General features: G+C 40.0%; 1 protein-coding gene across 4 annotated transcripts in view; it reads right to left on the reverse strand.

The window, feature by feature from the left end:
• The window catches only part of LOC149167846 (exocyst complex component SEC6-like), a 504,852-nt gene that overhangs the window by 68,922 nt on the left and 411,833 nt on the right, over positions 1-24,097 (reverse strand). For all 4 annotated transcript variants that reach the window (XM_089433197.1, XM_089433196.1, XM_089433194.1 and 1 more), the window contains one exon: positions 11,534-11,603. In XM_089433197.1, coding sequence (XP_089289323.1) covers positions 11,534-11,603 — 70 coding nt within the window. The remainder of the gene's footprint in view (positions 1-11,533; positions 11,604-24,097) is intronic.

Here is a 24,097-nt window from a genome sequence, read left to right on the forward strand (position 1 = left end):
GCAGTGGCAGCATCATCAACTACACTAGATCAGGTAGGCAAAAGAGTTATGCTGATGCTCACAGCACTGATAGGAGGTATGAAGTAGGGTATCATGTTTTCATCCACATCAAACCGAATAAAAGTACCATTCGATTTGGAAAAGGGACAAAGTTGTTACCCCGATTTATTGGACCATTTAAAGTCGTGGAAAGAGTTGGATCTGTTGCCTATCGTCTTGCCCTGCCACCTCACCTGCATAGAATTCATAATGTATTTCATGTTTCTGTATTAAGGCATTATATAACTGATCTATCTCATAACCTTCTGTTAGTGTCAATCTTTCCAACCTTCCTCCAGTGATCAAACGTGCTCTTACAAAGTGATTTTGAAGTGTCAAGGTCAAATTTTGTCATTTCAGTAAGTCTTCAAGCAAAATTTGGTCACTAGGCATTAGGTCTAGGGTTTGCTTTCACACTTTTCAAAGTTGTCCAAATGTCAGTCCATGTCATCATTCAGCTGAGCCTATCATCATTCAGAGGGTTGCTATCATCATATTAGGTTCCATTGGGTCATGTTACACCTTATTCATGTTTCAGTTGTGCCTAGGCAAGGTCATTTCCCTCTCCTAGGGTTTTGAAGGCAATTTCTCTTGGATGGTCAAATCACCGGCAAAACTTGTTTCCTGATGTTCATACACCTTCCCCTATCCTTAAAGTACCTTATCAAACACTTCCCATCTCTTAGATCCGCCAAATTCGTCATTTTTGCACAAACCCTAGTTTCTAGCTACAACCTGGCAATTTTCTAGGTTGGGCCTGTGTTTTGCCCTTTTCGACCCCTTCCCCTCACTCAATCTCTGAGATTCCACTTTCCCCTGCTTCCTAACATCCCTCCCTACTTCCAAAAATTTCCCCAAGAATTTAGAAGCCCCCTATCCCCTTCATTTCGCTCCATTTCGACAAAATTCCTTGTTTCACACATCGGGACAAGTCGCACTCAAATGATGTTCCAGAGCAATAAAAGATGAATTTTGGAAAACTGAGAGAGGTTTTTGTCCAAAACATGCCAAAGAAGAAAAACCTCCTTCACTTTTTGCACAGGTGTCATGGTTTTAGAGAAATGTCAAAATTACAATCACCGGATCCAAGGCGGTTGGCCAAGGCACAAAAAAGGAGAAAGAGGCCCGATCCCCTCCATATCTTGGCTGAGGCCTCACTGAAGGATCAAGGCACTCAATAGCCTAGCCACAGCTCAAATCCCAAAATTTTTTGAGAATTTTGGGTAATTTTGGCAATTTTTGGAAATTTACAGGTTTTGGCTCCTCAACGGGTCTCACCCCCGGTGAGACCCTTTGTCATGGCAGCTCCTTTTTGCAAAAACTCAACATTTCTAGATTTGTTATGCAAAGTTACATATGCCTATGGATGGACTTGAGTTTTTATGGAGTTTTGGGCCTCCAGAAGGTCAAAATACATGAAAAATTTGACTTTCTGCCACTTTTTTGAACTGCAGAAAGTTGTCTTGAGAGAATTGATTTTTGACAAGGAAAATGAACTCCAAATTGAAAAATTCCAATTGGGTTGGAAAGTAGACTCAAAGACCTTTCCAACGAGCTATCCTGCACCTGATTCTGACACCGAGAAGTGCCTCAAACAGAGCTCCCAATGTGCGCGACCCGTTGAGCAGGGGTGCGCGACCCGTTGAACAGACTTTGCCAGATTTCACTGTACAGCTCGAAAAAGCACAGTTTGACTTGGTTTGACTTTTTGGGGTTGAAAATGATTATCTTTGATGTAATTTTTGTAACTCTAAGACACTTTTACTCTTGTTTAACACTTCTAGAAGATTCATTCATGTCAAGGGTAAATATTTAATGAATGGATTTAGTGCTGAGTTTAGAATTAGGTGAAACAGCTCCTAGAAGGATGAGCTCGACCCCTAGAGGCAAGGGAAGAGGTTGGCTTGCCTATATTATGTATTTTCTTAATCATTTTCAGGGGTTGGAAGGTTGGACTCTTGAGGGAGAAGCTATCACTGTATTATTTCACTTGTATCTCTGCAATTTTTGGCTAAGGAAGACCAGGGTTTTGCAGTCATCTTTGGGATTCTTGTGGACTCATGTGTTGATGGTGTGTTTCTTCATGTTCTTGTAAGCTTTGTTATGTGATTCATTTCCTTTCTTTACTGCTGCACATTAAACAAATGAAGTGTTAAAGTATGAATTCATGCTAGCCATGCTCTGCTTTTAATTTTGTTTAATTTCAATGTTTTCTTCTGTCTAAAGAGAATTCAAAGTGATTGTTTGCTCTCTTTAGCTCCTCATCTTTCATTCCTCACCATTCATTTCAGTTAAAGGCATCAATACAGGCTCCTACCTTGCCCCAAAGACCCCCCTGCAGAAACTGTGTCAAATCCCCGCACCCTAAATTGCAGCTCCTCAATTTGCCACCAAAAAACCCCAAAAACCCCCAAATCAACCTTCAAATCAGTTTACTAGCCTAATATCAGTGTTACCGTGTTGGTCATCTCATCCCATTGAAAATCTACCGAGATTGACCGGAGAGAGCCTTCTCCTGCCCCGTAGGGCTAGCTACGAGGCTGAATGGTTTGATGTAGCTTTGAGGTTTGCCTTTCTCAGCCTGAGGTGAAATTTCAAGCGCTAACACCTTCAATGGAAGGAATTGCAGGTATCGGATGAGAGAGTTGTAACGGTCGAACCGTTACGTATACTGGAACGTAGGGTTCGACAGCCGAGGAACCGCCTGGTGGACCAAGTTAAGGTCCAATGGGACAAGTATAGTCCTGGATCAGCAACTTGGGAAAATACAGAGGACATATGTCAAAGATACCCTAATCTATGTCAATTTTGAAGAACTTTAAACTATGTTTAGTATATATTTACTTCACTGCAATCAGAGACTCAGAACAGTTTGAATGATTATAGATAAACATGAAATTTTGTGACATAATATATGTTTAACTTCTGCTAGTACGTGGATACCAAAATGATATATGTGGTTCATTTTACTAAATTTAAGTTGTCAAAGTAAAGTTAAGACAATTGAATGATTTTACTTCTGATAGAAATTAAGATATTGTAAATCTGATTTATTTATACATGTCAATATGATCAATGGGATAGAAATCAGTAAGTGAATACATTCTAGATAAAAGTCAAAAGACATGCATGGAATATCGCAAAATATGTTGTACTATAGTCTCCTAGGTGAATAATACATGAGTTATTTTTGAATATACTGATGCACATTTTACGAATGGATAAGTGTATGATTGCAGGTAATAAACAATTATCAGGATGACCATGTGATGACAGAACCTCAGAACAATTAAAGCTCAAAGTGATCCTATGATAGGGTATTAGCCCTAATTCTACTGGGAGGGGTGGAGGTGTTACCCACCGTTTATCCTCCGAACCCTGGAGTCATGGGAGGACTGTGTGAATCACGCTCCCCTAGACGTGTGATGATGACTGTCGGATCCCTAATGGGAATCAGGTCGGTATAACCGACGCTGTCACCTTAGAGTTTATGAATGGTTAGGTCAGTAACACTGACACCATGGCGTACTCCAGTAGAGGATGGATAGGATGGGAGCGGAAGAGATTAGGAAGGATAGGATGATTTTAGAATAGCTTGGGAACCTGGGTAGGGTAAGACTTATCCATTAAAATCATAAACCTAAAACTCTAAATTTTATAGTCTCTTGATATTAAAATAAAAATTTTAAAATCTAAGAAGGGGGTACTAATTACTATCATAAGTAATCAGATAAGATAAAAACTCTAACTTCGGGACGAAGTTTTCTAAAGGGGGAATGTATGTAACAACCCATCTATAAATAATTAACTAATATAAAGTTCTAAACTTTATATTAAAACAGATATGATAAACTTCATATTAAATTAAATATAAATTAAACTTTATAATAAATATAAATTAAACTTTATAATAAAAATAGAATTAAACTTTATAATAAAAATAAAAGTAAGACCTTATATAAAAGGGGACGCATAAACCAAACCTGGCTATCTAACAAAATATATGTATAAACAAAAAGGATCAGATTGATAATATCTGCGGGTCTGAAATGCATGCGAAGGCGTGGCAGGAGGAGGAAGAGTGGTGGCTGCAGGCAGGAGGGCGGCCACCGCCAAGCCCGCAATTATAAAACTGCAGATCTGAGCTGGGCACAGGGGGGGGAGAACGGAAGAAAACGGAGGAGGAGAAAATCAGGAGAGAACAAGGAGGGCAAACCAGAGGAAGAAAATTGACCATTGGAAGAGCTTTAGGCATTCTGAGGTTCTGGGCACGGGGGGCAGTGAGCTCCTGTGAGAGGCTTACTGGATTGAGCAGCCAGGCTCTGCTTAGTCTAGCTGGGTGGAATTGGTCTCCCGGTAATTGGAGCAGAGTAGTGGTAGCATCATCAACTACACCATATTAGATAGCAGTCCAGGTAGGTACCTGCTTTTAATTTTTATTGTTTCCGCATTTCAGTTTTATTATGGTTATTACAGAAAGTCCAAGTCAGTGCTTGGCACATTATAGGTTGGACCCTGGGGAATTGAAGATCGGTGTCTTCATCTAGGGTTGGAGCCCTACATATATTGTACTTGATTTATTGTAAAGAAGAAATTAATAAAAGAATTTATTCTTATTGTTCATTTTGTGTTTTAAATATAAGTGATCTAACTGGTAAAAGTAACAATTGAAAAGAAATATCGATTCAACCCCCTCTCAGTGTTTCCAACAATTGGGATCAGAGCCAGTGCCTTCACTCAAAGCCTAACAGCTTGAAGGTTGATCATTAGAACACAAATGGCAAAGCCAAGGAAGAAAGCCTCCAATCCTCCTAAAGATGTGTCTACCTCAACCACTGAAATTGATGTCAATCTATTTGTGAAGCCTCCATTGTTCAATGGAAACTTTGATTCCAAGAAATTAATAAAAGCATTTATTCTTATTGTTCATTTTGTGTTCTAAATATAAGTGATCTAACTGGTAAAAGTAACAATTGAAAAGAAACACCAATTCACCCCTCCTCTCAATATTTCCAACAATTGGTATCAGAGCCAATACCTTCACTCAAAGCATAACAGCTTGATTTGCCCAGCAGCAGAGCCGCTCAAGCCAAAGAGGGTTGAATTTTCGGGGTCAAGCTTTGGCCAAACCCTTCGCGGGTTACTCTGGGTCTCTTGAGTAAAGGTCGCGATTAATTTCCCGAAACTTTCTGAGCAGTGGAGAGGGCCCTAGCAACAGATCCTTTCAGGCAGCAGCACATTTCAGGGCATCTACAGTGCAGCACTTGGGCAGCTTAGTAGCAGATTGGAGGAGGGTGTTTCACTTATCATTTTGGGGCTTTGCTAGCTTCCCTAGAGCAAGCCTAGGTGCACTCCAGCACCTTATTGTACACCTCTTTCCATTAATGAAATGAGTACACAACACAGTTTTGCATGCAAATTTGTGGTCTGATTGCTTGCTTTTGTTTCATGGTGTTTTTGTTTATTTTGCTTTGCATATTTTCTGTTAATTTTCCCTTAGGGATATTACATCAAATCTAACATTGACGTTGCCATCTTCCCAAATCTAAACAAGCTTCCCTACAAATGTGCTTAGTCCTTTAAGCACTCAATAAAAATAACTATTGGTTCTTGCATATGATAGATCTATTGTTGTAAATGAAATATATTGTTGTCAATACCTAGAAACTTCAATGAAAGACACAGGTCTAGTACCATGTTAAAATTTTCTCCAAACCCTAGCTGAAACACTTCCGTATGATCTCAAGACAAAACTTGTTGAATTGTAATTTAAAACAGAAATAAAAATTCTAAGCATAGCATTCTCACACAAAAACTAGAAATTAAATTAGTAAAAACAAAGTACATGAACAAATTTTTGCTACCCTTCAAATCAATTTTTGATAAATTTGCTCAAAACTCACAAGGGCTCCTTGACTAAGGAAATCGTACCCATTAAAAAAGAAAATCTATAGTAAATTCCTGACAGTGGTACAGCGCTATACAATGCTAAGATAAACATGAACAAATTTTTGCTACCCTTCAAATCAATTTTTGATAAATTTGCTCAAAACTCACAAGGGCTCCTCGACTAAGGAAATCATACCCATTAAAAAGGAAAATCTATAGTAAATTCTTGACAGTGGTACAACACTATACAATGCTAAGATAAACTCGACCTGCACTATGAAAATCAGCTGAGACCATATGGCCCTCTACTGGATCAAACTTCTCCTTCTATCCCCAGATCATATGAACTCCTTCCTTGAAATCATACAGCCTCCACAAATCTAGCTGAATTCGAATATCCTTTGATACTCTATTTTCCTTCTTCATGGTTTGCGCACTTAGTGAACTCCTCTGTCTCTCTGTGTAACAGAGTTCCTATGTCTCTTCTCATTTTATTTTTCCCTACCTTTTTAATTTTAAGTTGATGACTAAATCTCCACAGCCCTAATCTCTCATTGATATCAACGATTGAGATTATACCCCAATCTCACTAGAGATCAATGGCAGACATTTATTTAAATCACTAGTGTAATTAAATTATAATTTATTAGGCTTTTCATAACTTTATATTTAATGGATAATCACTTTAATAAAGTGAATTACAAAATAGAAAGGACTCAAATGACTTCCCACACATTTGACAGAAAACGTGTCTACAAGTTCCTGCTCAAGTTACAAACGTCAACACCCCTTAGGCTAGGGTAGCCCATTTTCTTGGCTTCGAGTGTGGGCAAAGGCCAATGAGGTGACGATAAGAGACTTTCCTGTAGTGCCTCAAAGCTCTCATAATTTGTGGTTAGGAATTTCTTCACCTAACAAAGGTTTGAGTAGTAACAGGAAGGAAAAGAGGGTCCTTTTGCGAATTTCAAACAAGAAGCCCACAAGTCAAAACTTTCAAATGGGGTCTTTTCAAGTGACAACACTTAAAAAAGTAATTTCCTTGATACTCTACAAGGCTACACATCTCTAGTTAGGATCACAAAAGAAGGTAGAAAGGGACCTACCAAAGTTTATATATATGTAGTGAAGTCTCTCAAATTCGTAATATATAGCATAGTTTTAAAAAACGGTCGTTTCGAAACCGAAACGGCTGGGTTGATCCGAGTTGGAGGCGGCTGTTATGATTCGGCCTATGAAACGGCTCGGTTGGCTGAGTCAGCCATGACTCGGCCGAGTCATTGAATGACTCGGCCGAGTCATGGCTGACTCGGCCAACTCGGCCGTTTCCGTATTGACTCGGCCGAGTCATAACAGCGACCCGTAACCACATAAAAAACAACGATTTCTAATTTTTTTAATGATTTTTTTGGGTGAATGCTGATTGGTTTGGACTCCAAGCTGTTGTGTGAATAAGTTAAATGTAATTTGGGGTCCATTTCCCCCTCCCAAACCCTATTTAACACACTCAAGTGCTCTCATTCTCTCACAGCAATCTTGTGCATTTGAGTGAGAGTCTTCTTTGAGAGTTGGTGAGCAGTTCTTGAACTTGTTTTTGGAGCAGCAGTGAGGAGTCTTGGAGGAGCATTGTAGCTGGAGTGAGGAGCTTCTTGGGCAACCATTTGGAGCAGCATTGAAGAGCTGATTCTTGGAGCAAGATTGAGGAGGCAGTTTGTGCCTAGAGGTATTTTTTTCACCTCTATAAATCTGTTTTTGCTTAGTAAATTTTAGGTGCATATTTAGAAAGCTTAGAGAGTGTTTTTTGTCCAAGAAATGAACATTGAATCAATGTTTTTTTTTTTTTCATTTTCAGATTGTTTGCTTTCATTTCCTAGTCAAAAAATGGCACCTAGAGCAAGAGACCCTGCTTGGGCATATGTTGAAATGGTTGATAGTCAAATGCACTGCAAATTTTGCCATAGGAAAATTAAGGAAGGTCCTGGGGGCATTAATAGACTGAAACAACACTTGGCAGGGATTAAAGGCCAAATTACCCCATGTACCTCACCAAAAATTGGGGAGATTAGGAAGAATTTGTTGGCTAGCTTTGAGAAATTTAAAGAAGATAAGGCTAGGCAAAAATACATATAGGCTGAAATTGGGAGGAAGAGGGAGATACAAAAAATGATGGCTACCAACCTTCATTATGATTTTGAGGGTTCTTCCTCTATCCCTCAAACTGATACATCCATCCCTTTCCGATATGTTCCTCCCTCTTTTGGTTATGTTCAAGATAAGGGAAAGGGTAGAATGACAAAGGGTGATGTGACTATCAAAAGTTATTTCACTCCCTCCTCTCCATCAGATGCACATGGTCCTGAAGTTAGTAAAAGTCAAATGCAGCGCACTTTAGATGACCATTGGAAGAAAGAATTGAGGGAGACAGCTTGTGAGTACATAGCTAGATGGTGGTATGATGCTGATATCCCCTCTAATGCTGCTCGTTCACCATATTATGAGCCTATGTTTGATGCCATACATGCTGTTGGAAAAGGCTTCAAAGGCCCTACTATGCATGAGCTAAGGGGGTATCGTTTGCAGAGAGAAACTGAATCCATTAATGAGTATTTGAAAGAGTTCAAGGACTCATGGGCAAGAACAGGATGTACCATCATGTCAGATGGATGGAATGATCAAAGAAACCGCGCCATCATAAACTTTCTTGTCTTCTGCCCACGGGGAACCATGTTTTTAAAACCAGTTGATGCATCTAATAAGGTAAAAGATGGGCAATTGTTGTTTCAGCTATTGGATTAGGTTGTTGAGGAGGTGGGGGTGGCTAATGTTGTTCAAGTCATCGCAGATAATGCCTCTAACTATGTTCTTGCTGGTAAAATGTTAGAGGAAAAACACAAGACCATCTTTTGGACCCCATGTGCTGCACATTGCATAGACCTCATGCTTGAGGATATTGGAAAAATAGACTGGGTCAAAAACACTATAGATCATGCCAAAAGCATCACAAAATTTATCTACAATCATACATTGATTTTGAGCCTCATGAGGAAAAACAGTGGGGGCAAGGATATTATTAGGCTTGCCATCACTAGATTTGCTACACATTTTTTGACATTGCAATCTATGCTTTCCCAACATAGAAACTTGCAAAAGATGTTTTCTAGTGATGAATGGAATCAAAGCAATTGGTCTAAGAAACAGGAAGGCAAAGAACTGAAAAGGAAAGTCTATGAAGAAACATTTTGGAGTAAGGCAGCAGAGATTGTGAAGCTTGCTGAGCCACTAGTTAAGGTGTTGCGGTTGGTGGATGGGGAAAGGTTGGCTATGGGCTTCATTTATGAGGCTATGGATCAAGCAAAGGAGCAAATAAAGACAGTGTACAAGGATAGAGTGGCAAAGTATCGGCCCATTTGGGCAATCATTGATGAAAGATGGAACAATCAACTCCATCGCCCTATACATGCAGCTGGGTATTTTTTGAACCCACGATATCATTATAAAGCTAAGGAGTCAGGAGCTTTGAGGGGGGAGGTCAGAGATGGACTCATTGATTGCATTGATCGCATGATCCCATTGGAGTATGATCAGCTGGAGATACACCGACAGGCCAATACCTTCAGCAATGCATTAGGTACCTTTGGGAAGAACCTAGCAAAGATTGCAAGAGAATCAGATGACCCAGGTAAACAAAAATTTCAATTTTCAAATTCTTAATAGTTTTACTTTTTTTTTAAAGTTTGTTAAATCTTTTATAATTTGAAAGTTAGATATAATTTGTGATTTTGTTGAGCTAACTCATTACACTCCTATGTTTTTTGCAGCACAATGGTGGGAGGCCTTTGGTGTCCATTGTCCTGAATTGCAAAGGTTTGCAATTCGTATTTTGAGTCAAACTTGCAGTGCATCTGGGTGTGAGCGCAATTGGTCTGTCTTTGAGAGGATTCACACAAAGAAGAGAAACCATTTGGAACAAAAACAGTTAAATGATCTTGTTTATGTCCAATACAACCTCCGGCTCATACGAAACCATTTGTTGAACAAAAGACCTGATTCAGATCCCATTGTGTTGGAAGACATTGATCCAACATCAGATTGGGTAGTGGAGAGTTGTCCAGCAGAGTTTGATCCTGATGAGGATCTTGATTTAGATTTAGATATTGAGACATCAATTGAACTTGAACAAGTTGTTCTGGTTCAGTTGAATGCAGATCCCAATCCACCAGCCTCAGTCTCACAGCCAGCAAGGACTCCAGTTGTAGGTGCTTCCTCTGCTCAGCCACGACAGAAGCGCAGCCGCATATCTACTCTATCTCAGCTTGCATCTGCTGCAGTTGCACAGCCTGCTAGTGGTACTGGTACCACTTCTACAGTTGCAATTGGAGATGATGATGATGAGGAGGAGCCATGGGGCCCCCTGTTTGACTCTAATGATGATGATCCAGAGATTGATCGACATGATCTTGGCTCCTCTGGCAATAGCTACTAGCCAGTAGTACTAGTATTGGAGTCTGGTCACCATCACGGTTTACTTTTGTTGTAGAGGCCATTTCTAGCCTCCTTGGTTATGTGTATTTTGTTTTGAGTCTTTGATCATGTATGACAGTTGACTATGTATTGCCATTGGGTACCATTTTGATATGATGGATTGGTTCATGAGCCTACTTTGATCATATGTTGTCTTTCATCTATATTATAATGTTGTGTGTTTGGAAACATGAATGAAAATCTTTAAAATTATGTTTAAAATCTTTAAAATTATGTTTTTTATAAAAAAAATAAATATTTAATGTATTTTTTACAATGACCGAGTCATTGAAATCGAGCCGGTCGAGTCATTACCATTTCGGAGTCGGAGTCGGAGTTGGTCCTCGGCCGAGTCGGAGTCTAAGTCGGAGTTTTAAAACTATGATATATAGGGCACCTGAAAATGAACTTCTCTTTTATCCCCACTTCTTGAAGGGAGTGAAACCAACAAATCCTACCCTTCCACAAAATTGGGTGATTGGTCTTGACCTATAAATATTGTGGTCATATTGTCAACTGATTGAGTGGAATCCTAAGGTGATGTAACCACTGACATCATAGGAAGCCTAGATGCACAAGAGACCATTAATGATGTTCACAAATTGCTCAATATCACAAACAAAGTTAGGCTTTAAATGTTGTGGGCGGAAGCCCAAGTGATTCGAATGATATTGATTGACTTAATGATATCCCCCTTAAAAGGGAGTAGATTCAGGGGGATGGGGAGCAGGGAGGAGCAAATAGAGAGGGAGACAATCAATAACTATACTAACATAGCGAAGAAACAAGGTTAACAACATTGTCTTCATCCAAAAGGGCACAAGCCACTTCGCCTGCATTTCATATGGAACTTTGGAGTCAATTTATGATTCAGAAGGTTATTGAGAAAAATTTCCGTGTAAAGATAGATTCAGCAAACCCGCAATCTTCTACTTCAAATTCTGGATAAGTTCTCTTCAATACCAAATCAAAATATAAATTTAAATATTGTGTACTTGAAAACAAAAACAATGTCAAGAAATAAAAATATAAGACTAAAAACATACAATTTCCCAATATAATAAATTGAAAGATAAAAGTAACTTACAACTTCACATCAGTAAAGTAGTCTCCAAATGTTGCAACCAAGTATTCAGTTACAAAGCCTTCATACCACTCTGTTAAGCCAAAAATAATAGCAGCATGAGAAGTAAGCATTTGAAAGAATAAAAAACGAAGAAGAACCTTCAGGAAAGAGAGTAATATACTCATTGTGAACAAATTTCCTATCCACTATATTTGATGTGTCAGTGTTCTCTACTTGGAACTGAACCACATAGTAACTAAAGATGAAGACTTTAATAGCACACATGCAGCACTACATAATTTTTATTTTCTTTGAAAAAGCCTTCAAGTTCACATCATAGTTAAATAATTTCTGTATTTTAGTTTTCCTATTTCAATGACGACAGGTATATTAAGGTTGCACATTCAATGTCAGAAAATATACAGCAAGAGGAGACAGATATTCATCATATTTTTCAGCGTGAAAATCAATACATATTCACATAATCGTAAGCCTTACACAACCATCACAACCTAATCACAGATGACATGTGACTTAAATATTAACTTTTAGATCAGTATACTATGTCATAACTTTAATGGCATAGCACAACATTCAGTTCACATTTATATATAAAATTCCTAAGAAAATTCCAACCTATCATGTCTCTAAATATTACAAACTTGTCTACATCAAGAATCTTGGTGAATATGTCTATACCTAAGTTACATGACACAATGACAAGAGACAGAGGATGAAATATGAGTGTCCTACACGGGACACGGCGACCCTGGAAACAGCACACATACAACATATATATATATATATATATATATGAACTTTAACAAATTATTGAATTACACATACAAAAATGAAATACAGACAAAGATACAAATTTTTTAAAATTTTAGAAACTAAAACATTTACAACTTTACATGACAAATATACAAATTCAATATACAACTATTACTACATCAATTATAATAAAATGGTGAAATGGCAAACACAGAAGAACTTAGAACCATAAACTCAATTTTTTGTTACTATCAGTGCAAGGTGGGAATACCAACCGAAAATAAAAACAAGGGTATATATTAGAACCATAGATCGAAGAATCTCATAGCTCGTAACTGTTAGTAGTCCTCTGTAATATCCCAAATTGAAATTTACAGCAAATAACAGAGACATGAAAAAAGAAACAGCAACAATAAACAAATTCCAAGCAAGCACATCAAAATACACAAGAAACTAAGCCAAACTGAGTCATTTTATTAATATAGAAATCTGAGTACATAAATGGCAAGGAATGATAGAACCTGGGCCTGCTATGCAAGTTAGGCAAACCCCAGGTGAAATCTCACCGATACCACTGCTGAAATGGCTCCAAACTCATAATGCACACTACCCAAAATATTTGCCACAAGCTACCAAGTGGAAATGGACATTTGCTCAAAATAATGCCTGTAATGCTCTGAAATTGCAGCCACAAGATCCACTCCTCATACCCAGAAATACACATAAAGGGTTTGGCCCAATTCCAAGCCAAAATTGAACCCACAAAGTGATGTGAAGTTGTGAACTTCCCAGCTAACCAACAATACACCCGCTATAAGAATGTGGGTTTTGTTTAAGAAAGTAACTAATGTTGGTCTTCATAATTCTATTTGGGTCGAGATGTATTGTATTTGTCAAAAGAAAGAAAAAAAAATTGTTATAGACGAAAAGTCATTTATTAAGTATGGGTTTCATGCTTTATTAATTTATTTTTAGGTCAAACTTCAAAGCCTCCATTGTAGGCTTCTAAAGTCCTAGCCCTTATTATCATGTAATAGACCCTTCTTGGGCTTTATCAATCCAGAAAGAAAATTAATTTAATGTAAAGTGAGTCATTTAGACCTCCTCCACCAAGTCAGCCTCAAGTTCTACAAGTCGGCCTCAAATAGGAGCCAGAAACAACTATAAATAGGTAGTTACTTGACCTCATTTGGACATTCATCCAAGCAAGTTCGATCTGCAGTTGCAGGAGGAGAAAAAGGAGAGAGAAATACATAAAAGGAGAAAAATCCAGCAAAGAAGAAGGAGACCTTTGGCAAGCAAAAAGGAAGCCGAAATTCTCTCTCTACTCCCACACGTGTGAAGTTTCTGGGTTGTAGGAAGGCTGAAAATTTCAGAGTTGTAGGAGGGCCAAAAATTTGGGAGCTGGAAGACCGAAATTTTGTGTAGTTTCTAGGTTGAAGCTGTTTGACTTGAAGAAGACTACTGAAGTTTGATAATCATCTTGGAAGGTTGACTTGGTGGAGTAAGGAAGGTCTTTTGGTCTAGTCTAAGGTCATGGTTTTGTCTCAATTTGATTTGAATCTACTAGTGGAAGAGTTTAACTTGGTTTTCCCCTTCATAGGGGTTTTAGCCCTGGCTGAGTTCCTACTTCTGGTGTCATTGATCTTCATACTTTTGATTTGATGATTGCTTGATGAGAAAAGGATAAAGAACATAAAGAAATCTAATAAGAATATAAGAATATCACAAGCAATTGTCAACATAAGAAAATATTTATGCCTTTTCAATTTTCTAACATGGTATTAGAACTAAGGTAAAAGAAGAGAAAAGGGCCACTTGAAGATCTATTGAAAGAAGAAAGGATCAAAAGAAATGATTCAAGACAAGATCATAAGAAGAAGGCTTATTGAAGGGAAGAATCTACATCTAGAAAATCTATGGCAACTTCAATGAAGACAGAGAATAAGCTAGAAGGAGCCACCAACTATAGAGCATGGAAGAAGAGGATGGATCTCATCCTTGCAAAACACAAAGTATTGGAATGTGTTCAAGGAAAGTTGAAGGAACCCATAGATGATGTAGGAAAAGAAAAATATAAGGAGACTAACATCTTAGCTATGAATCTAATTGAGGATGGAGTAAAAGACAACTTAATCCCCTATATATCCAATATAGATAATGTAAAAAGAATGTATGAAGCTCTCTCCAAACAATTCACTATCAAGAACATTGGACAGATTGTTAGTATCAAGAAAGAACTAAGAACAATAAAGATGCCAAAAGATGATATTGTATCTTCATATTTTGTGAGGATCTCTCAAATAAGAGATGAGCTCCAAGCCATTGATGAGATCATTCCAGACAAAGAACTTGTGATTGTTGCTCTACTAGGTCTACCAAAATCATGGAGCTCCTTTGCATCAAGTATTAGCAGTTGGAAAGAAACACCATCCTTTGAAGAAATGTGGAATGCATGCAGTCAAGAAGAAGCTCGCATCTCATTAGCAAATAATAAGGAAGAATATGAGGACAACACTTCAAATGCTTATTCTTCTCACTACAAGAAGAAGGGAGGAAACAAGAAGTTTAAGGGACCAAGGAAGAAAATTGACCTATCTAAAGTAGAATGTTATCATTGTCATAAGATGGGACATTATAAGAATCAATGTCCAGAAAATTCTAGGAACCTGAAGAAGAAAAGAGAAAGGGAACATGCAACAATTGTTGATGAAGCTCTACCCAAGAAGAACACAACCGAAGAATCCGAAGTCAAGGACTTATACTATTAAGTCTTTCCTTGCATATCCTTCTAGATTACTGTTTTAAGTTTTGTGTAATATCCCCAATTTTGTTTTTTTCATTTCAGGAGATTAATGAATTTTATTGGGGAGGTGCTAGGCATAGCACAATTTTGTAGTTCAAGTTTCAGATATGATTTCAGCTTGAGGTTCTTGGGTGAAAAGGCAAGAGTGCAGCTCATTGGCAAGTGGGGGCCACAACAGAGACAGAAAGGGAATGCACACTTGTGGAGCAAGAGAGAGAAAAAGAAAGGGGGTGAACTAGTGTAAAGTGGGGGCCACCAAGGGAGAGAGAGGCCAACAATTATAAATAGAGAAAAAAGGCTTTCATTTGGGGAATCTTTAGTCATTTTACAATTTCAACATTAGTTCTCTTGAGTTGTTGTTGACGGGCTGGAATCTTTCGCCAACAGCAAGGGGGACCTCCCCAGTGTAGGTTCCCAACTAGAGCCTGCACCATTTGTGATAGGGGTCCCTTCCGGTATGTAGGCCCGGTTGCCGTTCAATTTTTTTGAGCCTGCTTCGGACGAAGGTGAAATATGAACTCAATTGAAAGCATGTACCTCAATAAATACAAGGAAATAATTGACAAAAATCTTATGCCACATAAACCATGAATAGCCAGACTATAAACAACATAAATCTTACGTAAAGTTACTGATAGCAGGCTTCAAATAAGACTCATGTTCGCCAAGATAAAATGCTTAATAATTGTAAATTAGTTCACAACGATCAAACATTTATAAGCATAAACAAAGGTGCAGTCAAAACAGATTATACCAATACCAAAGAAATAGTTCACTGGCATGAGCATAGAGTTAGCGAATCAAATACCATTCATACGAAGCAACACAAAGTTTGGAGTATGAGACAACATATGAGGAAACCGCACATCAAAGAGCTTTCAAGAACATCTGATCCATCAAGTGAAGAAAATACTCATGGCATTAGAACATAAAAGATCTGAAGAATCCAATAGTGGAAACGTACAATCACTCCTTGCATAAATTAGAAGAACATAAATTCTCTTAAGAAATGTATATATCTCCAAAAGAGTCCTCAGCAAAAAGTCCTTACAAATGAGGCATGAGGGTATATTTATAGGGCGAGAGTGACTCTTGGCCTACCCTTGACTCTTGAACTTCCTCATGACCTTTCATCTACCTGATGACTTTTGGTATTCCACATGACCTTTCATATTCACAAAAATGACTTTTGGTATTCTACATGACCTTTCATATTCACAAAGTGTTCTATGCTACTGTAGAAAATACGTCACGAAAAATAGCTATCAATCTAATTCACTAATTTAATAATGGCAAGTTCTGGAATATCAAGCCCGAGTTGTTCCGTCAAATATGTGTGCCATAGGTTGTATTCCGCTGCAATGGGAGCAATTTGCGGCTGGTCTTCGTCATGTCGGTGCAGGCACTCGAGTGCATCTGGGATGAGGGTGGGCCGTTTGGCATGCACCTGATTGTTCAAGGCAGTGTTGCGGGGGAGCGCCCCCCCCCCCCTTCGAACCCGCTCCTGAAGCGCGCTCCGGGCGGGAGCGGCTCGGGAGCAGGTCGGGAGCGCGCTCCCGTAAAAAAATTTGCGCTCCTTGGTCTGTGAGGGAGTGCTTCAGGGAGCGATCGCTCCCGCGCTCCGGGAGCGAATTTTAAAAAACCGGGAGCGGTTCGGCGGAAAAAAATTCCGCCGGACCCGAAAAAACAAAAAAATTTAACTAATTTTTTTTGGTTTATAAGCCCAATGGGCCAAAAAAAAATCATTTCAATGAGATTGAGCTTGAGCTTGAGAGCTGAGGAAGAGCAAACGAGCAAGGAGCAAGAGCTGAGGAGCAAGGAGCCAGAGCTGAGGAGCGAGGAGCAAGTGCCAAGGAGCGAGGAGCAAGCTTGCAGAGGTAAGTAACTTAATCATTTAGTTAGTTTAGTTGGTTAGGTAGTTAGTTTGGTTAGTTTAATTTACCTGTTTGAGTTTAAAGATCATTAATTTAAATTAAATTAATAAATTAAATGAATTAATCCCAATAAACTAAATTAATTTGCAGATTCAAGACTCAAACCCTACAAACATCAAACACGATGGACCTGGGGATTTTTATTGGCATTTTCCTCTCCCTGGTCCCTTTTCTGGTTATTATGGTGGTGGAGAGTAGGAAACGGAGGGGGCCTGAAACTGAAGAGGTGGATGAAGAAGCCGGAGGAAGTCAAATAGGTGAAAACCCTAGTGAGGAGGATGTGGAGGAGGGTGAACATGAGGGTCAAAAAACTAAACAAGACCAAACTCCATTGTGGAAATATGTTCAGAGGGCTGAAACAGGGAGAGGGGTGGAACCACTAAATTTCATTGCCCCCATTGCAACACTGATTACACAGGCTCATACACCCGTGCTAGAAGACACCTTTGCGGGAAAAGGGCATGGGATGGAGAGAAACAAATAGGAATCAAAACTTGCAACGCGGTGTCAACAGCAGATAGAGCCAAATACATAAAGGAAGAGGAGGACGCCCAATACAGAGCAAAAAGATCAAGGGGTTTCTTTGAAAGCTCACAAAGAACTCCTTCAGCATCCTCCCAAGGCAGTGGATATGGACATGGAGGCTCAGGGTCATCATCTTTACGCCGTAGAACCATATCAGATTTCCTTGATGAGGGGTGTAGGAATGATGTGGATTCAAAAATTTACAGGTTCCTCTATGCAAATGGGATACCATTCAATGTTCTACGCTCACCTTATTGGCACGAAATGGTTTCTGCCATAAATGATGCCCCTAAAGGATACAAGAGCCCTGCGTATGACAAGGCAAGAACTGTTGGCCTTGATCATGAAAAAGCAAAAATATCACATTCTTTGAATAAAATGACAAGTTCTTGGACTGACAATGGGGTGTCCATTGTATCTGATGGATGGACAAATGTAAAAGGCAAGCCATTGATAAGTGTTCTTGCTGTGTCCCGAAGTGGTCCCATTTTTCTAGCTGCACATGATTACTCAGACAAGTTCAAGACCGCTATCAACATTGCAGAAGCATTGCTTGAAACAATTGAGCGTATTGGCCCATACAATGTCATCCAAGTCATCACTGATAATGCTCCTAATTGTAAGGCAGCGGGAGCAATTATTGAGGATAGATACCCGAACATATTTTGGTCTGGATGTTTGGTTCACACATTGAACCTTCTGTTGCATGATATTATCAAAAACAAAAATGAACAATACCAATGGATTGGTGATTTGTACAAGAAAGGAAAAAAAATGATAAAATTTATTACAAATCATAGCAATACCCATGGCCTTTTCCGCAGTCACTCAAGATTGGAGTTGCTGAAGATTGCGAGGACTAGATTTGGTAGCTATTACCTCACCTTCAGGCGCCTTTTGAAGGTAAGAGAGGGTTTAGCTAGCATGGTATCAAGTCCAAATTGGCAGGTGTTAAAGGAAAGGGCTACAAATGTAGCTGACATTGCAGTGGAGGAGGCCGCTCTTGATGGGCAGTTTTGGACAACTGTGAGACAGGTATTGGATTTCACCAAGCCAATTTATAACATGATTCGGTTTGCAGATACAGACAAACCAGTGATTGGCGAGGTGTATGAGCAAATGGATACCATGTTGGGGGAAATAAAAGACATTGTTAATAACAGAGATCCCGACTTGTACAATCTGATTCACGATTGTGTGTGTGAACGGTGGAAAAGGCTTAACCTTCCACTACATTGCTTGGCGTATATCCTTACGCCAAAATACTACTCAGATTCTTGGTTGGGCAAACCTGCAGCAGGGGTGGTGTTAGGACCAAACCCCATTTAGATCGAGAGGTAACTAAAGGATATCTGGATGCATTAGAAAAGTTGGTGCCTGACAGGGAGGAATGTGCAGCTGTGCGCCTTGAAATAGGCAGATACTTCACTCGCAGTGGTTTGTATGGTAACTTCCATGCAATGGACGACAAAGATAAATTTGATTCTCTCACATGGTGGGAAACATATGGCGGCGACGGACTTTTGCGAAAATTGGCATTGAAAGTTCTTGCACAGGTTGTAAATTCTTCTTCTGCAGAGAGGTGTTGGAGCACCTACAGTTATATACATAATGTGAAAAGAAACAGGCTCAACGAAAACCGAGCAGAAAGCTTGGTTTATGTGCACTACAATTTGAGGTTGTTGAGCCATTACTGTGATCGGGCTAATGAAGATCCCACATATAAAATTTGGGACAATCACCCTGAGGACGACAATTTGGAGGATGGCATTGTACATATGGAAGAACTAGAAGATGAGCTTGTACGGGATGAAGCTGAAGCAGCTGCAGCAGCCATGCCACCTCCACCTCCACCATCCAGTAGCAGTTCTCGGGGCCCGAGTCTTGTTCCATTGCTGTCGCCACCTCCATCGACACCCTCGCGTGGAGGCTCTAGTTCTAGTCGTCGGTCTGGGCGGGAGACTCCTAGAAGACCACCACGACCTACTTATACTCCTGGAGACTCTCGTGGCAAGGGCCACTTGTAGATTTACAATTTACTTGTCTTTTTTAGTTTCTATTAGACTTGTCACTTTAGTTTTCATAACTGTTCAGTGTTGAGTTTTGAGTCCTTGACTCTTGACTCTTGACTCTTTCATATCATTATGACATTATGATATTTTTTGTAAACATTATATCACTCTGACAATGAAAATTTGAAGTTTGAAGTTGGGCCTTGGCAATTATAACTCATTGGTAATGATTGTGAATTATGAATATGATGCTTTGTGAAAGACTAAATTTGTTTCATTTCATCTCATTATTCATGTTTCATTTTATAAATTTTTAACATTTCATATCATGTTAACAGTTAGAAGTTAGGACTTAGAAATATCTTCGATATTACTTCTTGTAATGGTTAAACTTGGCTTACAAGTACAACTTGTTACTTTGGTGATCAATGATGATAAATGTTATTGAATTGAATGTTATTTTAATTTATTATTTTACTAAGGTTGATGACGATTATAATTTCTAGATGATTGATGTGATATGGTTCAATGATCAATTTATGTTTTTTTATGTTTTTTATGTCTATTTCATCATTCTACATGTTTTTGTTGACATATATGTATCAAAAATTAAAAAATATAAAAAATATATATATTTTTAAAAAATCGCTCTGGGATTCGCTCCCAAACCGGGAGCTTCTGAAAATGGTCGCTCCCGCTCCCGCTTCCGCTCCCGCTCCCAAGTAACACTGGTTAAAGGTTAAGAGTTTGGTGTAGAGCCTCGCTGGTTCTACCACATTACGTGTGATATTTTCTCTGGTGATCGACATGTCTTACGTATGGGCTGCTTGTTTATGTCTCTACGAATGCCAGTAATTCCTTGGAGATCTCATCCTACTTCCTTACCTGTTCAACTTCCCCTATCGAGGGAACCCCATGTAGTTGGATCACTGATTCCAAGCCGCTGAATAGATGCCTATAGGATGCTAGTACCCTCTCCACATCTTTGGTCAATTTTTCTTTGGACTAAATTTTGGTAGGGAGTTGGACCTTAGTATTTTGTTTGGTGATCCAATCCTTCTTAGGGACCGTTGTCGGTGCTCTTGGGTACTTGACGGACCATTTGTGTATCTTATCCAAAGCAGTCATAGCCTCCTTAAGTATCGCGACTCTTTCTTTTGTGTGGGCTTGGATGGCCACGATTGGAGCTACTGTGTGGTGCAGTTTAGAAATCTCTTCATAGACTACTGCCATGGCCTCCCCCAGAGTCTCTGTTTTTGCTTCAATTGCTACCTAGAATTCTGTTGCGCTTGTGTGTACTAAACGGAGTGCTGCATTCTCTTCCTCCATCTTCTTTTTCTCCTGTTCTGCCATGGTGGCCCTCTGTTCAGATGCATAAAGCTTGTTCTACAGATCAACAATTTGTTTGCTCATCCGGACCGCATTGTGTTCTATGGTGGCAACGAAGGTTGTCCCGACCGAGGCAATCATCTGAGGGTTTGCTATAATGTTAGGCACAATATCCTTAGCCGTGGTTACTGATAAAGGCTCAGCTAGATTCCTACTGCAGTATTTTTTCCTTTCCTGTACAATCTTGAGGTTTATTTCATCAAAAGTGAGTCTAGTAAGATCTAGGACTTCCTCGTCCTGTTCCTCTGAGATACCTAGTTCTTGAAGGGGAAGGTGTCCGCAAGTGAGAGGAGTGGTAGGAGGCACGTCTAATGGGGGAAGATCACTTTGTCCTATGCCCAGTTCAGCTGTCTTGCTAATCTCTCCTTGTTCACTTTCCCCAGCTTACTTCTCCTTGTTCCTCCTAAGCTTTTCTTCCTGTTGTCTTTTTCCTTCCTCTGCAAGTGCTCATTGCCTCTCTAGCTCATCTTCCATATTTTTCAGCTCTTGCTCTAACCTCTTGTTCTCCTCCTGCTTTCTTTTCTCAGCTTCTTCCTTATGTTTTTTCTTCTCTTCCTCTTCATGCGCTCTTCTTTCTTCTTCCTGCTTTCTCTTCTCTGCCTTTGCTTGCACAGTCCTTTCTTCTTCTGTTGCTTTTCCAGCAATTGTTTCTCCTTTTCTTGCTCTTCCTGCTCTTTTTCTCGCTCTGGCCCTGGTTGTTGGAATCTTGAGGTTGTTTGCTCTCTAGCTCCCTTTGGCGTTCCTTTGTTCCAGCGTAGCATCTTCCTCCTCATGGTTGCTCACGGTGTCTTCTACCTCTTTTCCTTTTCGTTTCTCAAATTCCCCGGTGCCTTTTGGTGCCTCATGCTGCTTTTTCTTTATGATGGAAGCTCTTTCTTTGAGGCTCATGTCTTCCTGGGAATCGTCCTGGGGCTCATCTTCTATGGCCTGTTGCTTGCTTGGGCTGAGTTCCCTTGTAGCATATTACCAGTTTTTAAACCCGTCTTCGAGATCCTTTTTGGTATGAGAATAAGACCAACTGAATTTTTCCTTTTTGCAATGGGTGGCCACGACTTTTTCAGGATCATATGTTCGGTAGTTGAGGGTCACAAAGTGGCTTCCCTTCAATCCCTCGGCCTTGGTCTCTACCTGTTTGAAGTTTTCTACCACATGCTCTGATGGTGAGAGGGAAGGCAGGCCAGGGTTTCTTTTTTTCTTTGTTCAATATATTTGAAAAACCTAGCATCATTTGGTAGCAGGCCTGTCGCAGGAGCGTCTTGTCCGTGACAAACTTGGGTAGGGCATGCAAAGGCTTATGGGTATTGAACACTCTAATGAATGTTCCTTCTTCAATGGGAAACCAGTGCACTACCCTAACAACTATCTCCATAGCCCTCTTGGACATGCATGGTGGTTCGTCCCCAAATAGTAGCTAGTACAATGGGCTAATGAAAGTTTTAGAGATTATATCTAGCATGCCTTTGTAACCCGTGTCCCAAAAAACTTTGTAATGGTTGTGCATGGTGCTAGCTGCTGATGGGTCCTAGTTGCAGCTCCAATTCTCGAAGTAGCATCTCGAGCAGACAACATCGAGGAGGTATCAAGACATATAGAATTCCAGAGGTTGTTTTAGTTGTGGGAGCTTCGCAGTAGCTATGTTTGTTTTCAAGGATGAGGAGACGACGCTTGCCCAATTAAAAATTGTTCCTCGGGTGGAAACAACATACATAAGGGGGACCCAGGTGCCGTAAAATTAAAAAAACATCGCAGTCTGGCTTGCCATACAACCGACACATCACTTCCGCAATTAACTGATATACTTTGTGCAATCCCTTTGTCTTGTAAGCCTGATCTGTTTTGACCCAGACCTTTGACGAGTCTTTGCCACCATTCCCTTAGAATGTCCTTCACTAGTGTCACGAACTTAGTGAGCCACCTAGTATTAAAAACCTCCTATTTCTCAAGGAGTCTGTAGTAGGTGCTGATATCTGCCGGGGAGATAGTGGCTATGGGTGCCCCATCATGGTCCCTGATCATCCAGGATTCTGTGTCTATACATTGCAAGATCCATTCAATAGTCTCTGAGCATGGGAAGACCGGGGGGTGCACCGCTACCTTGTGTAACCTTGACCTTTTGACGTTTAGGTATACTTGAAAATCCTCTTGGGATTCCAGAATGTCTAATTTCGCAAACTCCTCGTAGATGTTGTACCAAGAGAGCCTTGTGGTTTTACTGATGTTGCAAGCAGTGTCCCCGAAGATGGGTGGCTCCTCGTCTTGGTCGGCCTCCCATGACCCGCTTCCTGAGCCCCTGTGAGCAGCCTTAGTGGTAGGGGGAGCAAACACCCTAGATCTACGCCTTTGAAGGAAGATATGGATATGCACTCTAGATCTACGTCACCTGGCATGTCAAAGATATAGTTCCATGATGAGAGAGACGGCATGAAAATCAATTGAAACTGTAAAACAAAAAGGTTTCAATAGGTGGTAGGACAGTCGCAGGGAAGGCAAGTTGCAAGGCCGTAGGTATAAAAATGCGACTAAGCGACTTGATGTATAGGCTGCAAATTGATAATAGTCGCAAAGTCGTAGGTCAGGTAGATGGGCTGCATGGTCACAAGTCGCAAGTTGCAAGACGATGGGGGTCGCAAGGTCGCAAGGTCACGGGAAAAGGGATATCGCAGCCTCAAGACATGCGACTTAGGTTTTGAGAGGATCAAGGAAGACACTGAGTGGCCTTAGGAGGCCAGGGTTTCATCCAGACAAGTAAATTTAGGCTTACTGGTGAAAATTGGGAAGGACAAGGTCGAGAAAAGGCCAATGTGTGGGTCCAGGAAGAGTGAAAGCAGCCAGGGCAACCATTTTAGGAAAATGATGTGGAAAGCTAAGTAAAATAAGCTAAGACCCCAGGGTGAGGGGATGCCAAAGGTCGGGGAATGCAGATAGAGACACCTGGGAGAAAATCATGATTGCTAGGAAGGTGAACGGTTACTTACCTGGAGAAAGACGCGCGCGCACCCAAGTCGCAGACTTTCCTAGCTCTCTGTGCGACCAAAGGAGCAGTTACAAATGAGGTTGGGTGACCTTCCTTATATAACTTTGGTCGCACGTGCGAGGTCGCATGGGTCCGACATGCGACTTTACGACCTATGCGACCGTGTGACCA

This window comes from Pinus tabuliformis, chromosome 5_1 (genome assembly GCF_031772625.1).
Source record: "Pinus tabuliformis cultivar Carrire ecotype Pingquan chromosome 5_1, CPIR1, whole genome shotgun sequence".
NCBI lineage: Eukaryota > Viridiplantae > Streptophyta > Pinopsida > Pinales > Pinaceae > Pinus > Pinus tabuliformis.